The sequence below is a fragment of the Ceratotherium simum genome, unplaced genomic scaffold (genome assembly GCF_057802395.1).
Source record: "Ceratotherium simum simum isolate JZ-2026a unplaced genomic scaffold, ASM5780239v1 HiC_scaffold_43, whole genome shotgun sequence".
Lineage (NCBI taxonomy): Eukaryota > Metazoa > Chordata > Mammalia > Perissodactyla > Rhinocerotidae > Ceratotherium > Ceratotherium simum.
The window spans coordinates 242,734-259,926 of NW_028261259.1; the positions used below are offsets into that span (position 1 = coordinate 242,734).

A 17,193-nucleotide genomic window follows, 5' to 3' on the forward strand; every position below is an offset into this window, starting at 1 on the left:
GCGCGCACTCCACTACTGGCGGCCTGTGTTTGGATACCGGGCACGCACCAACGCGCTGCTTCTCTGGCCATGCTGAGGCCGCGTCCCACATACAGCAACTAGAAGGACGTGCAACTATGACATACAACTATCTACTGGGGCTTTGGGGAAAAAAAAGAAGGAGGAGGATTGGCAATAGATGTTAGCTCAGAGCTGGTCTTCCTCACAAAAAAAAGAAAGAAAGACATTTCAGTTGTTTATAAGCTACCCAATCTGTGGTTTTATGTTATAGCAGCCTGAACAGACTAAGACAACTAGTTAATGCAATAAAACAAGAAAAGGAAATAAAAGGTATACAGATTGGAAAGGAAGAAATAAAATGAATTGCCTTTACAAAATGTTAATGCATTATTGGGATTCTTCTGAAAGAAAATTTGCATTAAGCAATCGGCGTATTTCTATTTTTAATTTTTCAATACCTTTTTTGTTTATTTAAAACACACACACTATTAGACTAAGAGAAATGTTTACTTACGTAGTTATCTTCCCTGTGAGTGTAAGAATTATAATATCCTACCTCTCTTATTTTTATAACAGCTTTATTGAGATATAATTCACATACCATATAGTTCATTCTTTTGAAGTATACAATTCAGTGGTTTCTAATACATTCACAGATATGTGCCGCCATCATATGGTCAATTTTGGAACAATTTTATTAGAATCGTTAATTCTTTTTTTTTAACTTTCATTTCATTCTTAGAACTTTTTAAAACAATTTTAACCATTTTTGAGTGTACAACTCAGTGACATTAAGTACATTAAGTGGAATCATACTATATTTGTCCTTCTGTATTTGGCTTATTTCACTTAGCATAATGTGTACAAGGTTAATCCATGTTGTAGCATGTGTCAGAATTTTGTTCCCTTTTAAGACTAAATAATATTCCACTATGTGTATATACCACATTTTGTTTATGCATCCATCAGTCAATGGACATCTGGGTTGTTTCCACCTTTCAGCTATTGTGAATAATGCTGCTGTGAACATTGATGTATAAATGTCTGCTTGAGTCCTTGTTTTCAATTCTTTTGGGTGAATACCCAGAAGTGGAATTGCTGAGTTGAATGGTAATTCAATTTTTAATGTTTTGAGGAACTGACATACTGTTTTCCACAGTGTCTTTACCATTTTACATTTCCACTAGCAATGCACAAGTTTTCCAATTTTTTCACATCCTTATTAACACTTGCTTTTTTCCATTTTTATGATAATAGTCATCCTAATGGGCGTGAAGTGGTATCTCATTGTGGTTTGGATTTGCATTTCCCTAATGACTAGTGATGTTGAGCATCTTTTCATGTGCTTCTTAGCCATTTGTATAACTTCTTTCCAGAAATGTCTATTCAAGTCCTTTGCATATTTTTAAATTCGGATTTTTGTTGCTTACTTGTATGTGTTCTTTATATTCTGAGTATTAATCCCTTATCAGATATATGCTTTGCAAATATTTCCTCCCATTCTGTTGTTGTCTTTTCACTCTCTTGATAGCATCCTTTGATTCACAAAAGTTTTAATTTTGATAGTGTCCAGTTTATGTAATTTTTGGTTATTGGCTGTGCTTTTGGTGTCAGATCCAAGAAATCACTGCCAAGTGCAGTGCCATGAAGACTTTTTTCCTAAGTTTTCTTCTAAAATTTTTATAGTTTTAGCTCTTTGATCCATTTTTAGTTAATTTTTGTATATGATATGAGTTAAGGTCTCAACTTCATTCTTTTATATGTGGAAATCCAGGTTTTCCCAGCACTATTTATTGAAAAGACTGTCTTTTCCTCATTCAATGTTCTTGACATTCTTGCCAAAAATCAATTGACCAGGTATGTGAGAGTTTATTTCTATGCTTTCTATTCTATTCCATTGGTCAATATGTCTGTCCTTATGCCAGTACCTCATTGTTTTGATTACTGAAGCTTTGTAGTAAGTTTTGAAGTCAGGAAGTGTGAGTTCTTCAATTTTGTTCTTTTTCAAGATTGTTTTGGCTACTCTGGATCCTTTGAGATTCTATATGAATTTTAGGATGAGTTTTCTATTTCTGAAAAATCACCATTGGGAATCTTGATAAGGATTGCATTGAATCCCTAGATTGCTTTGGGCAGTGTATTAGTTTGCCAGGTCTGCTGTAACAAAGTACCATAAACTGCATGGCTTAAACAACAGAAATTTATTGTTTCATGTTCTGGAGGCTAGAAGTCTGACATCAAGGTACTGGCAAGATTGGTTCCTTCTGAGGACTGTGAAGAAGTATATCTTCCATGCTCCTCTCCTAGCTTATGGTGAGTTGCTGGCCATTTTTGGTGTTCCTTGGCTTCTACTGCATCGCTCTGATCTCTGCATTCATCTCCACATGGTGTTCACCTTCTGTGCATATCTATTGGTCCAAATTTCCCCTTTTTATAAGGACACTAGTCATATAAGATTAGGGGCCCACCCTACTCCAGTGTGACTCTATCTTTTTTTTTTTTTTTTTGGTGAGGAAATCAGCCCTGAGCTAACATCCATGCCAATCCTCCCCTCTTTGCTGAGGAGGACTGGCCCCGAGCTAACATCTATTGCCAATCCTCCTCCTTTTTTTCCCCAAAGCCTCAGTAGAAAGTTGTATGTCATAGTTATACATCCTGCTAGTTGCTATATGTGGGACGCCACCTCAGCATGGCCTGACAAGCGGTGTGGCGGTGTGCGCCTGAATCCTAACGCAGTCCGCCAGCAGCGGAGTATGCGCATTTAACTGCTAAGCTGTGGGGCCAGCCCTGACCCTATCTTAACTTATTGATTACAACTGCGAAGATCCTATTCTAAATAAGGTCACATTCTGAGGTACTGGGGATTAGAACTTCAAAATATGAAACTGGGAGGGACACAATTCAAACTATAGTAGTTAGTATTATCATTCTAACAATATTAAGTCTTCCAGTCCATGAACATGGCACATCTTTCTACTTATTTATGTTCTCTTTAATTTTTTTCAGCAATGTTTTATAGTTTTTAGTTTACAGGTCTTTTGCCTCCTTGGTTAAGTTTATTCCTAAGTATTTTATTTTTTTCAATGCTATTGTAAATGGATTGTTTTTTAATTTCCTTTTCAGATTGTTCATTGTTATTGTATAGAAATGCAACTGATTTCCATGTGTTTATTTTATATCCTGTAACTTTGCTGAATTTGTTTATTAGCTCTAACAGTGTTTTTGTGGAATGTTAGGGTTTTCTAAATATATGATCATGTCATCTGTGAACAGAGATTATTTTACTTCTTCTTTTCCTATTTGGATGTCCTTAACTTCTTTTTCTTGCCCAGATCCTCTAGCTAGACCATCCAATACTATGTTGAATAGAAGTGGTAAAAGAAGGCATCCTTGTCTTGTTCCTGATCTTAGGGGAAAAGCTTTGTCTTTCACCACTGAATATGATGTTAGCTGTGGGTGTTTCATATATGGACTTTATCATGTTGAGGAAGTTTCCTTCTTTTCCTAATTTTTTGAATATTATTATCATGAAAGGGTGTTGAATTTTGTCAAATACTTTTTCTATATCGGTTGTGATAATCATGTGGGTTTTTTTCCCCTTCAGTCTATTAATATGGTATATAACTTTGATTTTTGTATGTTGAACCAATCTTGCATTCCTGGAATAAATCCCACTTGGTCATGATGTGTAATTCTTTTAATATGTTACTGAATTTGTCAACCACTACATTTTACTGTCTCTCATTTTGTTATACTACCTTAATTCTTTCCTTGCCAATTTCTTACTGAACAGATAATTCTCTTATTATACAAATTGTTCTATAACATAAAAAAATAAACATCATCCAGTTTTATTACATGAAGGAAATAAATATAACTCTGATAACAATACCCAACAGAACACCAAAAAGAGACACTATGGATTGTCCCTATCCATATGAGATATGGATTATCTCATATCCAATTGTTAACTATTTGGTAATAATTTATTGAGTTTTTATTATGTTCCAGGCACTGTCAAAGTTATTCTCAAGGTGTTTACAAGTATGGAAGGGGAGAGAAATAGGTAAACGGCCTACTACAATACAGTTTGGTATAATATTATGATAGAGATGTCCATAGATGTTCCATGATTACACAGGAGGGTACTTAACTCAAAAAGAGGATGAGGGGGCCGGCCCTGTGGCTTAGCGGTTAAGTGCGTGCTCTCTGATGCTGGCGGCCCGGTTTCGGATCCCGGGCGCACACTGACGCACCGCTTCTCCGGCCACGCTGAGGTCGCGTCCCACATACGGCAACTAGAAAGCTGTGCAACTATGACATACAACTATCTACTGGGGCTTTGGGGCGAAAATAAATAAATAAATAAATCTTTAAAAAAAAAAAAAAGAGGATGAGGGTAGCTTTCAAAAGATACGTAACTCTTAAACTGCCTTGAATGATGAGTAGGAGTTAGCCAGGAAAAAGGAGAGGAATAGTCCATACAGAAGGACTGTCAATCACAATGATACTGAAAAAGCATAATTGAGAAACTACAAAGATTTCCAATTTGGAGTATCTGTATAAGATAAGTGTTAAGAAATGATATTTTTGAAATAGGTAGGGGCCCAGTTCATAAAGGGCATTGTGTGCATGGTTAAGGAGTCTGAATTTTTTTTTAAGATCTTGGGAACCATTGAAGGATTTTAAAAACTGGAGTGTCACATGATCAAAGGCTATCCTAGCAAAGCATGGACTGTGGTTGGAAGGGTGGAATGGGAAGGGAGGGAAAGGAGACCAAAGGCACAAAGACAGGAAGTGACAGTATTAATCCAGGCCAGAAGTGATGAGGGTCTAAATTTAACAGTGGCAATGGAAATAGAAGGAAAGAGACAGATTTGAGAAGTCTTTAATAAGTAGAATCAAAAAATCATCTATTTGATCATTATGATGATCAAATAGAACTGTGAGGATGGGTTGTTAGAAACTGAATTAGTTGGGATGATAAGTTTGGAGGAAGTGATCAGAGAATCAGTAGAAGACAGCAATGAAAAAGAGTAGGTGATATGTCCTGAAGGAATGAAGCTTAATTGAGTAACAGTTTTTAACATGAGGGTGAAACAAGGAAGCTATCAGACAAGTCCAGACTGAGGGACATTTTATAAGACATCACATAGCATCATCTCTTCAACAAGCTAATTTCATGGTGGGACAGGAGATTAGAGAAGGATGGAGAACTGTTCTAGTTTAAAAGAGACCAAAAAAATGTAAAAACCAAAGGTAATACCTAAACTTTGATTAGAATTTAGGTTGAAAAAATAACTATAAAAGACATTATGACATGGTTGGAGAAATTTGAATATTGATATTAGATGATCTAATTAGGTGAATTTTGTTAAGTTTTATGGATGTCATGATTATATTTGGGTTATATAGGAGAATGTCTTTATTTCTAGGAGATGCATGCTGAACTATTTAGGGATGAAGTTTCATAATGTCTGCAGTTTACTTAGAGACAGACAGAGAAAGAGGGAGGAAGCAAAAAATGGTGAAATATTAACAATAGTTCAATCCAGGTGGTGAGTATAGAGTTGTTTACAATACTAAGCTTTTAACTTTTCTATATGTTTGAAATTTTTTTTTTTGAGGAAGATCAGCCCTGAGCTAACATCTATTACCAATCCTCCTCCTTTTTCTCCCCAAAGCCCCAGTAGATAGTTGTATGTCATAGTTGCACATCCTTCTAGTTGCTGTATGTGGGTTGCAGCCTCAGCATGGCCGGAGAAGCGGTGCGTCGGTGCACGCCCAGGATCCGAACCCAGGCCACAAGTAGCAGAGTGTGCGCACTTAACCGCTAAGCCACGGGGCCGGCCCCTGAAGTTTTTTGTAATTAAAGAATTTGGAAAAAATATGTCACGCTAGAAGTAAGGGACTATGAGCAGCAATGGGGAGCAAAATATTGCTAACTTTCTCTTAAATCCCTGACATAGTAGACCATAGGAGAATGAGCAGCTGGTTTTAACAGGACTTAGAGGGATGATTGCCTTAGTGTGGCCTTTCCCAACTGTCATCATTTCAAAACATGAACATGGAAATTAACATTTGAAGGGCATACTGGGATAATGACTGGAAGAGATTGGGGCATCTATGGGACTTAGTGAAAAAAAATCATTGCATTTTCTTTATAATTTTTACAAAAAAATAAAACAGAGTATTAGGAAATTTTTAAATGATCAATTTATTTAAAAATTCCAAATATGTTTAAAAATTTTAATGAAGAACTTGAGCTTGCTTCCCAGCGTACTTTTTAATATCAGATTTTATGCTATAAATGGTTATACTCAATTCCTGATCACATTTTTTAATGTGAGCTCCTCAATTTTTGATCATTTACCACCAGTGAGAAACTCTGTTTATGCAAAAATGGAAAAGCATTTTTCTCAACCATTAAAAAATTTATAACAGTTGGAACTATATTTACAGAATCTAAAAACTCATCCTTTAATTGATAAATAAAACAGAAAATTTTGTGATAATGCAAATTTTTTTAATCCAATTGAACTTTCTCATATCAATTATTTCAAAATAATGATGAAGATATAATTTATATAACATACATATGTTATTAAAGCCATGCAGCAAGGTTGGCTGCTACTAGAAGGGCACGTCAGCTGCAGACGGACAGAAGTAGCTGCCTTATGTGAAGATAAGGATTTGGGGCTGCTTCCTAGGGCCATGAGCCCCCTCAATTCCAACTGGTTGCCCACTATGCTCCTTGGGCATCTGGGACATGAAAGTCTCCAGTGGCTCCATTGAGTTCCTTGTTCATGGTGGGCAGTGGTGCATTCAGGATCTGGCTTCTGAAATAGAATCCCATGTGGTAGATCACCTTGGCAAGGTGGAGCAGTGGGTGCCTGATGGCATTTGTTTTGCTTGCCACCTGTGCAGACCAAGGGGCATTCCATCAGATCCTGTACTGCTCTGAACCTCCTTCTGGGAAGCCCTGGAATAGATGCTTTTAGCTGCCTGACATCATTTGGCCACAGGAGAGATGAGAGGATCAGTATTTTTGTGTGCTCCTGTGACTCATTCACATCATAGCAGTATCCAGTGGGTAAGGATTCCTGAGTTGGGAAGTCCCAGATTTCAATTAAGGCATTAGTCTTGACAGATGATAACTGGGAAAAAGAGATTCCATGATCAACCAAATTTGGAAAAATTCTGTGTTAAAGTTAACAAGTTTCTTAGCTGTAGAACATCCCAAATACTTTAATATACTAGTATGCATTATAAATCTCTAAAAGGAGAACATGATATTCAAAGTTTTTCAGACATTTTTGATCATTGAAGCCCTTTATTGCAAAGCACCTTGAGGAACGTGTGAAACAGAGCACACTTTAGAAAATTTAGAAAATATTGATAAGAGGTTGTTAAAAGTTAGTGTCTGTTCTTGATATAAAAACTTAGACATAGGATTGGAAGAATACTGCCCTAAATTATAAGTAATACCTATTTCAGAACATGTCAGCATTATATTTACTGGTAAAAGACCAGTGTTCTAATCTATTAAATACTAATAATGTTTTTAAAAAATAAGATTATCATTTTATGGATTGAAGTTGTTTTTGGTAGTTGTGGCCAGTGCCATAAGTCATGAAGGAGAAATAAGAAGTATAAATTTTGGAAAGAAGAGAGGAAAATGTGTTATCAGAAAATACAAAATAATCAACTGAAAAAGGATTATAACTAATAAAAACTTTCAGGAAATAGATGAATATAAGATCAATAGCAAAATAAAAAAAAAATCAATATTTACCTCAACTACCAGAAATTACAGGGCTTAAAAAGGTTCCCTCACAATATCTACAAAATGGATAAAATGCTCAGGCATAATCCTCTTAGAGAATTGTGTGTTACTTATATGAGGAAAACTATAATATGTAATATTTAATTTAGAGATATAAAGGGTATATAATTAACATATATCTCTTAGATGTGAAAACTAAATATTTTAAAATGTTAATTTTTTCTCAATGTACAGCCTAATTGTAATAGCCATAAAACTCCAATGGTATTTTATTTGGAATTTCTAAATTTAATATGGATTTCTAAATTTCATCTGGAAGAATAAACTGGTAAGACTATTAATGAACATTCCTAAAAAGAAGATCAATACAGTGACAATAAGTAAAATAGTATGGTAATAGCATAAGACTAGAAATGCAAATCAGAATGGAATCAATAGAAGTGGTTTCCATCACGTAAAAGACTAACACATTATAAAGTAGGAGGAAGGAAATCAAGTGCTTAATAAATTAGAAATTGCTAGGCTAAGATTAGAAATTAATCTTTCACTTTGAATCACATCAAAATAAATTTCAGATGGATTAAAATGTAAATATATTTTTAAATTGTAGAGGCAAATAGAATTGAGTATTCACCAAACCTCTGGAAAAAGGATGATTTTCTCCTTCCTTCTTGGTCCTTTCAAAGGATAAGTTTCTAAATTTTAAATGAGAAGAAATCTTAACAGATGGGATTACCTAAAAATAAACATAATATACTTTAAAAGTAATCTTAAATATAAAAAGCAAACATCAGCTTTCTGCAGTGGCAGTGTTATGACCAGAGAGATTGTTCAAAGGTACTACATGACTAATAAGAAACTTCCCAAGACCGCATGCAAATTTAGCTGTAGTCAGCTCATTGTATTTCAATGAGATAAGACAGATGCACAAAGAGGAACTGGGCAAGATTGTTCACTAAATAATTATTAGAACAGTGAAAAATTAGAGACTACCTAAATGTCTACAATTAGAGGGTTGGTTAAATAAATTATGATAAAGTTCTATAAAGGAATACCAAGCAGTCATTAAAAATGATGATATAATAAATATTTTTTCACAATGAAAGATGCTCACAATTTATTGTTGAGTGAAAAATGAGATTATTCTAATCTAAACTCATACTTACTCTCTCCCTTTCTGAGTGTCCTGTTGTACTTACTATTTGAAAAACAAATTTTGAGACTTGTTTACATTTTTTTCCTTTATTCTTCCACTCAGCCAAATACCTTGGAGTCAAGCTCACCCCCTTTCTTTCTCTCTGCACCTAATATCAAACCTATCAGCAGTCTTGTTCGTTCTGCCCTTTAGAATATGTACAGAATGCTATCGTTCCTTACCACCTCTACTACTGCCATCTGGTCCAAGACACCCTCAGTCTCTCACCTAGAATATTGCAATAGCCTCCTAACTGGTCTGTCTGCCTCCACCCTTGTCCCTTTCCAGTGTATTCTTAACATAATAGCCGAAGTGAATATAAGCCAGACCATGTCACTTCACTGCTTAGAACTCTCTAGTGGTCTCTCGTCTCATTCAAAGTAAAAGACAAAATGCTTCAAGTAGCCTACAGAGCCCTTACAGCATCCATCCTCCACCCAATCTCACACCTTTCTGACCTTATTTACTACCATTCTGCTTTTGCTGTTCTCTCTGCCTAGAAACTTTGCCTGCAGATATTCAAAAGTCTGGCTCTTTCCCCTCCTTCAGATCTATCACTAGGACAGGACTTCCTAAACCACCATACCTTCCCATTCTCCCCACCCATACCCCCAGCACTCCTTCTGTCCCTTCCCTGCTTTATTTTTTCCATCACCATTTGACTTACTATATATTTTACCAAATATGTATAAGCTTATATATCTCTCCCAATAAAAATAGATCCATGGATACAGGGATTTTTGTCTATTTTGTTCCTTGCTATAACCTCAGCACCTAGAACTGCATATAACACAGAGTAGGTACTCAATAAATATTTATTAAATAAATGACTTTAGTCGTTTCATATAAGTAATTCTTAGTCTCCAAACTAGTTTGAAAGCTCTTTGAGGGAGTGTCACATGTTGCTTTCTATGCCTCCCACCCTGCATGTCAGTCCTCGAGCGCAGAATAAAGCAAGGCGGTGGGCACACTAGTGAACAGCAGTCAGTGTCTGTAGCACTAGATTTCTTCTGCCTCTCAGGCTTGGACTCCACCCAACTACTTGGATAGAAGACAGGCTGTGCTGGGGTGTTCTTTGTCTTGATCTGGGTGGTGGCTCCATGACTCTGCACATATATAAAAACTCATGACACTGTGGACTTAAGATTGCTGCACCTTTGCTATTATATTGGATGTGTATTATGCCTCAGTAAAAAAGAGTTAAAAAAAGTAAGTTTGTTCGATTCTTTGAGGTCTCCAGAAGAAGTTCAACATGCTACATGATACATTAAGAAGATTAGGAAAGAGTTCAGCATGTTCTTCCTTATTAAGAATTTCTAGTTGAGTTATTTAAATTTTTGTTTTGAATTCCAAATTAAAGTAAAATGATTTTTATTTACATTGTCTTTTACAGAGATAGCAGTTGCAGAATTTCACAAAAAAATCAAAGAGGCTTTTGAAGTCTTTGACCATGAGTCGAATAATACAGTGGATGTGAGGTTTGGAAATGTTTTCTTTGTTCTAATTCTAAATTTCTGATATAACTCATAAAATAGAAGAGAGCTCTTTTCTTTTTATATTTCTTAGATTTATTATGCTATTTAAAGTATTTATTTTCCTATGCCCTGTAAAAGGTCTTTGCTAACTATTGCTTCATATTACTACTGTTTCTTATTCTTTATAGTCTGGTGAAGTGGATATATCCACATTGCCTATTCCAACCTGTAGACTGTAAATTCTGTGAGTGAGATGAACTTTACTGTAGCTATAGTGCTAGACACATAGTTGGTGCTCAGTAAATATTTGTTGGGTAGATGAATAGAATTTCCTTTTAAAATAAATAAGTATGGGGCTGGCCCCATGGCATGGTGGTTAAGTTCAGCATGTTCCATTTCGGTGGCCTGGGTTTGCAGTTTCGGATCCCGGGAGCCGACCTACATCACTTGTCAGCCACACTGTGGCAGCAATCCACATATAAAGTAGAGGAAGATTGGCACAGATGTTAGCTCAGGGCTAACCTTCCTCAGCATGCATAAATAAACAAATAGACGAATAAATAAATAAATAGGCATGTATTATCAAGCCATGAATGGGATATTACAAAAAAAGATTAATAATGCGTAAACAATGATACACTCCCCAAGTAAAATAACAAAAAGGACAAAACAAAAGAACATAAAAAGATGAAAGAAAGACATTAATACTGGTAGAGCTAGGACAGGAGACAAAGAATATTTTGAGACCAGAAAAAAAAAAAAGGCAAAATGTAGAGGAGACTATATACATGAGTATTGTTAAAGAACAAAAATTCAACTGAGTAAATTTAAAGATCTATTTGGCTTTATTGAGTGATTCATGAGTTGGGCAGCATCCCCTCCAGCAAACAGATAGGAGCTCTGAGGAGTTGTACAAAATGAAAGGGTTTTTTTTTTTTTTTTTTGTGAGGAAGATCAGCCCTGAGCTAACATCTATGCTAATCCTCCTCTTTTTGCTGAGGAAGACCAGCTCTGAGCTAACATCTATTGCCAATTCTTCTCCTTTTTTTTCCCCAATGCCCCAGTAGATAGTTGTATGTCGTAGTTGCACATCCTTCTAGTTGCTGTATGTGGGACGCGGCCTCAGCATGGCCGGAGAAGTGGTGCATCGGTGCGAGCCCCGGATCCGAACCCAGGCTGCCAGTAACAGAGCGCGTGCACTTAACCGCTAAGCCACGGGGCCGGCCCAAAATGGAAGGTTTTTATAGGCAAAAAGAGTGCGGGACAAAGAAGTTAAAAGAGTAGATTATTTCAGGCAAGGTCACCTTCCCTTAGGGGGAAGCAGGGGGTCTATCAGATGACCTCACTAGTGTTGACCAGGAAATTCCAACCTGGTTGGTTTAAAATTCCACTCCTGGGAAAGGCTGAAACTGCAATTTGGTTAACTATTAAGGCTTAGTGGGCCTTAACACAAGTGACTCTATTTTGGGCTTGTTGTTTCAGTATAATAGAAGTTGTAGGATCCACGCCACGTACATCAAAGAAAGGCAATAAAACCATTCTTCTAGGAGGCCAAGCTAAATGAGGAATATTTGGTGGGATCACAATCTTGAGACAAAGAACCTAGTACACAGAGGCCACCAAAGCAGTGGGAAGTGATTTATAAATGGTACTGGAAAGGAACTATTTAATGCTTATAAACCAGTGCCGTCACTTCTGGTGCTAGTCAAGGGACTAAGTGCTGTAAACTTGAGCTAAACTGGATGAACAATGTGAGATCCTATTTTATTTATTCATGACAAATTGTAACTATATTTAGTCCTTAGTTTCTCACACCTGAAGGTACATGATGTGATTGCAAGAAAAGAGACTTGATAAGTGAGATCAGTTTCATTATTTGATAGTAACACTTTATGAAGTTTTGTTTTGTGTTTTTTTCTTTTGGTGAGGAAGATTGGCCCTGAGCTAACATCTGTTGCCAATCTTCCTCTTTCTGTTTGAGGGAAATTGTCCCTGAGCTAACATCTATGCCAATCTTCTTCTATTTTGTATGTGGGATGTCACCACAGCACGGCTTGATGAGCGGTGTGTAGGTCTGCGTCCAGGATCTGAACCCACAAACCCCGGGCTGCTGAAGCAGAGTGCATGAACTTAACCACTACACCACCGGGACGGCCCTCAAATTCTGTTTTATACCTTGACTATGTTTATGGGTCTTCCTGCAGTGGATAAGGTGGAGAATGGAGTTGAGTCACAGCACTGCAACTGTAGTTGGCCTAGTGTGAGCCTTGGCTCAGCTGTTGCCAAGGAAGTGTGAGGGTAACATGTGGGGCTGCAGCACTGTGCCGCCCCAAGTGGCTCTGGTCCCAGTGCGTGCTCTGTGAATGACACTGTGGAGCACCATACCCTTAGTGTGAGTGTCCTAGCAGAAAATGATTGGGTGGTGGCCGTGATAGGGTTTGAGAGGGGGTGGGGAGCCTGCGGCTCTTGCCTGCAATTTGAATGATGAAACATGCGAACTTCCTCAGACCTCTCACTGGAGCTGAAGGGTTCTTCTGGGGCAGAAGGGAGAAGTATTGTTAGAGAATTCAGGGAAGCAGAATAAAGCCCAGGAGAGCTTCCCGAGCAAGAAGGGGAACAGAGAAGGGAAACCAGTGTTTACTCATGGTGTGCTGACAAACTACCTGTGGTTGGGGGCTGGGGGGCTTCGTGTACATTACCTCATTGTAGTCTTTTTATTTGTGTGGTCAGGGTTGGCATCTCTAGTTTTTGGAGAAAAAGAGAAGATAAATAGTTTGTTTAAGATCACATCAGGGTTTTTATAATTCCAGACTTTACTTTTGTTGTGCCATGTTTCCCCCTCCCTCCTACCCTCCCTCCATCCCCATCCTTCATGCACTTCATGGGCCCATCTCCTGCCTTAGGCTTCCTGACAGTAGCAGTGAGAAGAAAATCTCCTAAATCCCTTAGAGCAGTGAGGCCAGGTCTTTTTTGGCAAATATTATTCAGCCATAAAAAATGAGGAAATCCTACCATTTGCAACAACATGGATGGCATTATTCTAAGTGAAATAAGTCAGACAAAGGCAAATGCTGTATGATCTCACTTATATGTGGAGTCTAAAAAAGAGAAAACAGAAAATCAAAACTCTAGAAAAAGAGATCAGACTTTTGGTTACCAGAAGGGGAGGGTAGGAGGGGGAATTGGAAGAAAGAGGTCAAAAGGCATAAATTTCCAATTATAAGATAAATGAGTACTGGGGATGTAATGTACTATAAATAAGTACTATGGGGATGACTATGGCTAACACTGCCAGATGATATATAGGAAAGTTGTTAGGAGAGTAAATCCTAAGAGTTCTTATCACAAGGAGAATTTTTTTTTCTTTTCTTCTTTCTTTTCTTTTTATTGTATCTATATGAGATGACAGATATTAGCTGAACCTCTTGTGGTAATCCTTTCACAGTATATGTAAATCAGACCATCATGCTGTACACCTTCAACCTACACAGTGATGTATGTCAATTATTTTTCAATGAAATTGGGAAAAAAAAAGAATTGAAGGCAGTGTTCTGTATAAAGAATGGTGTAAAGGAGGGTCTGAATGGAGTGAGAGTTCCGGAGACACATATGGTGTCTCAGTTTGGACAAGGAAGAGAGACCTGTTACTTGAGAGGTGTCCAGAGTATCTGGCTGTTTGTCCCCCACTGTGCTTTACTCCTCAGTGGAGATGTGGTACCATTTCCCTGTAGGGCAAACCGGGGCCTCTTAGAGATGAGTGATGGCTGCTCTCCCTTCCCCTTACCTCTGCTTTGCACTGATTGAAAGATTTAATTTAAAATTTTATCACATGAGATAGAGGGGAGGTCTGGTGTTGTGACTGCCAGGCAGCCAGTAGGTTTTCTTCATTACGTAAAACACTGTGAAATGGGCCCCTGCTACTTTCCTCATGCCCCTGCCAAGGGGCACCCTGGAGTCTGGAATCAGACTTCCTGGGCTCCATCCCTCACTTTGTGACTGTGAATAATTTATTCTCTCTGTGCCTCCATTTCACATTCACCTCCTAGGACTGGCGTAAGTAGTTCTAATGGTGGTTTGGAGACCCCTGTGGGTCCCAGGACCCTCTCAGGGGTCTGGGAAATGAAAAATATTTTCATAATAAATCTAAGATGCTATTTGCTATTTTCGTTCTCATTTTTTCACAAGTATATATTGGAGTTTTTCAGAAGCAATATGATGAGTGATATTGCAACAGATTGAATGCAGAACCAGATGTGAGAATCCAACTGTCTTCTGTTAAGCCAGACATTAAAAAGATTTGTAAGCATATAAAACAGTGCCATTCTTCTAATTAAATTTGTTTTTTATTTTAGAAAATATGGTTATTTTTCATAAAAATTGTTATTTATGTAAACATATAATGGGTTTATTTATTGTTACTTCTAAATGAATTAAGAAATAAATATTTTTAAAATTAGAGTTTTAATTTCTAGTACGGTAAATATAGATAGATATAACTCACATGAACAAAAGCTCTTTGGGGGTCTCAATAATTTTTAAGAGTGTGAAAGAGGTTCTAAGACCAAAAAGTTTGAGAACCACTCTTGTCAGTGGACATTTTTAAAGCTCTTAGATCAGTATCAGCTCAGAACAAATTAGCTTGGGATTTAAAGCTTAGAACAATATTATTATTATTCCACTTTATATTCTTTTTTTTTTGTTTTGTGAGGAAGATCAGCCCTGAGCTAACATCCATGCCAATCCTCCTCTTTTTGCTGAGGAAGACCGGCCCCGGGCTAACATCAGTGCCGATCTTCCTCCATTTTATATGGGAGTCCACCACAGCATGGCCTGACAAGTGGTTCGTCAGTGCTCGCCCAGGATCCGAAGCTGGGCCACCAGCAGCAGAGTGCACGCACTTAACCGCTACGCCACAGGGCCCCCCCACTTTATATTCTTGAAGTAAATAATTTATACTTGTCTTTCCTGTATTAAATCTAGGTTAGCAATGTTATATTGTACACAACAAAACTCTCATAAGAACTTTTTACTTATTTCTATGCATTCTATTTTGATTTTTTAAGTTCTGAAGCAGTTCATTTTCCTTGTTAAATAGTTTTTGAAAGTTGTCAGTACTGTAGGGGAGGAAGAGAATTCCTCTACCCATTCTAGGTCCTTCTGGCTGGTCTATGGATTAAATTGACATGAGACAGAATAAGCGGAGAAAATCAAACAAACCTTTATAACATGTATACATGAGAGAAACCCAGGAAAACTGAGCAACTCAGGCAGAATGGTCAAGACTGCCAGCTTAAATACCATCTTCAGCTAAAGACAAAGGAGCATGTTGGGGGTAGTGGTTTGGGAATTCAAATGGGAAGAAGGCAATTCACATGGAAATGGCAAAGAGAACTTTGATAAGAATGGGCTTAGCAAGGACCCTCCTAGTCTACCAATACCCAGAGTTATCTATGGTGATGGCCTGTTCTGGGGACAGGGCTTTTATCTTAAATTCTTTTAGGCTGTTAGGGGGAAGGCCAAAGTTTCTTTCAGAGACTTTTGTTCTTCAAAATAATCAAGGCAGGGGCAGGCTGGTGGTATAGTGGTTAAATTCATCGTCAGTGGGCCAGGGTTTGTGGGTTTGTATCCCAGGTGCAGACCTACATAGCGTTCATCAAGCCACGCTGTGGCGGCATCCCATATGCAGGGTAGAGGAAGACACCTAATAGCACAGATATTAGCTCAGGGACCATCTTCCTCAAGCAAAAAGAGGAAGATCTGCAACAGATGTTAGCTCAGGGTCAATCTGCCTAATGAAAAATAAATAAATAAATAATCAAGACAAGAGAAAGGGACACGTTTTGGGGTGGCCAATTCTGATCCCCCACAACACCTTGAAAAACATTGAGGTAGGTTTTCAATATCATTAATTAAGGACATTTGTATTTTGCCTCATACAAAACATAGAACATAATACACTTTGACTTATATACATTTTCCTGCTCTGTGTTCAGAATTTAATGAATAAGATTGAAAAATAAGTTTTTGAATAGATAATATATACACATGGGATAAAATTCTAAAAGTACAAAAAATATATAGAGATAGGTAAATCTCTTCACCTCTAACTCTGGCTATCCAGTTTCCCTTTCTAAAGGCAAGATTTGTTATAAGTTTCTCTAGTTCTTCCAGAGATAGTCTATGCAAATACAAGTGTGTGTGTGTATTTTTTATTGTGGTAAATATATATAACATAAAATTTAATATTTTAACCATTTCTAGGTATTTATTTGGCTCAGTGGCATTAAGTACATTCACATTACTGCCATCCATTTCCAGAACTTTTTCATCTTCCTAAACTGAAACTGCATAGCCTTTAAACCATAAATCCTCATTCCTCCTCTCCCTAGTTCCTGGCAACCACCATTCTACTTTCTAGCTCTATGAGTTTGACTACTCTAGATACCTCATATAAGTGGAATCATACAATATTTGTCCTTTTGTGTCTGGCTTATTTCACTTAGCATAATATCTTCAAGGTTCATCCATGTTGTAGCATGTATCAGAATTTCATTCCTTTTTAAGGCTGAATAATATCCCACTGAGTTTGTAAATACCATATTTTGTTTATCCATCTATCTGTCCATGGACATTTGGGTTGTTTCCACCTTTTGGTTATTTGAATAATGTTGCTATGAACATGGGTATACAAATATGTGTTTAAGTCCCTGCTTTTAGTTCTCTTGGGTGTATACCCA

General features: G+C 37.2%; 1 protein-coding gene across 4 annotated transcripts in view; it reads left to right on the top strand.

Moving 5' to 3' along the window:
• Positions 1-17,193, top strand: part of DRC8 (dynein regulatory complex subunit 8) — a 131,536-nt gene that overhangs the window by 57,182 nt on the left and 57,161 nt on the right. For 2 of the 4 annotated variants that reach the window (XM_087428149.1, XM_087428152.1), the window contains exon 2: positions 10,375-10,454. In XM_087428149.1, the coding sequence (XP_087284275.1) occupies positions 10,375-10,454 (80 nt within the window). Of the gene's footprint in view, positions 1-10,374; positions 10,460-17,193 lie in introns of all 4 variants that reach the window. The other 2 variants (XM_087428151.1, XM_087428150.1) reach the window with 1 other exon arrangement.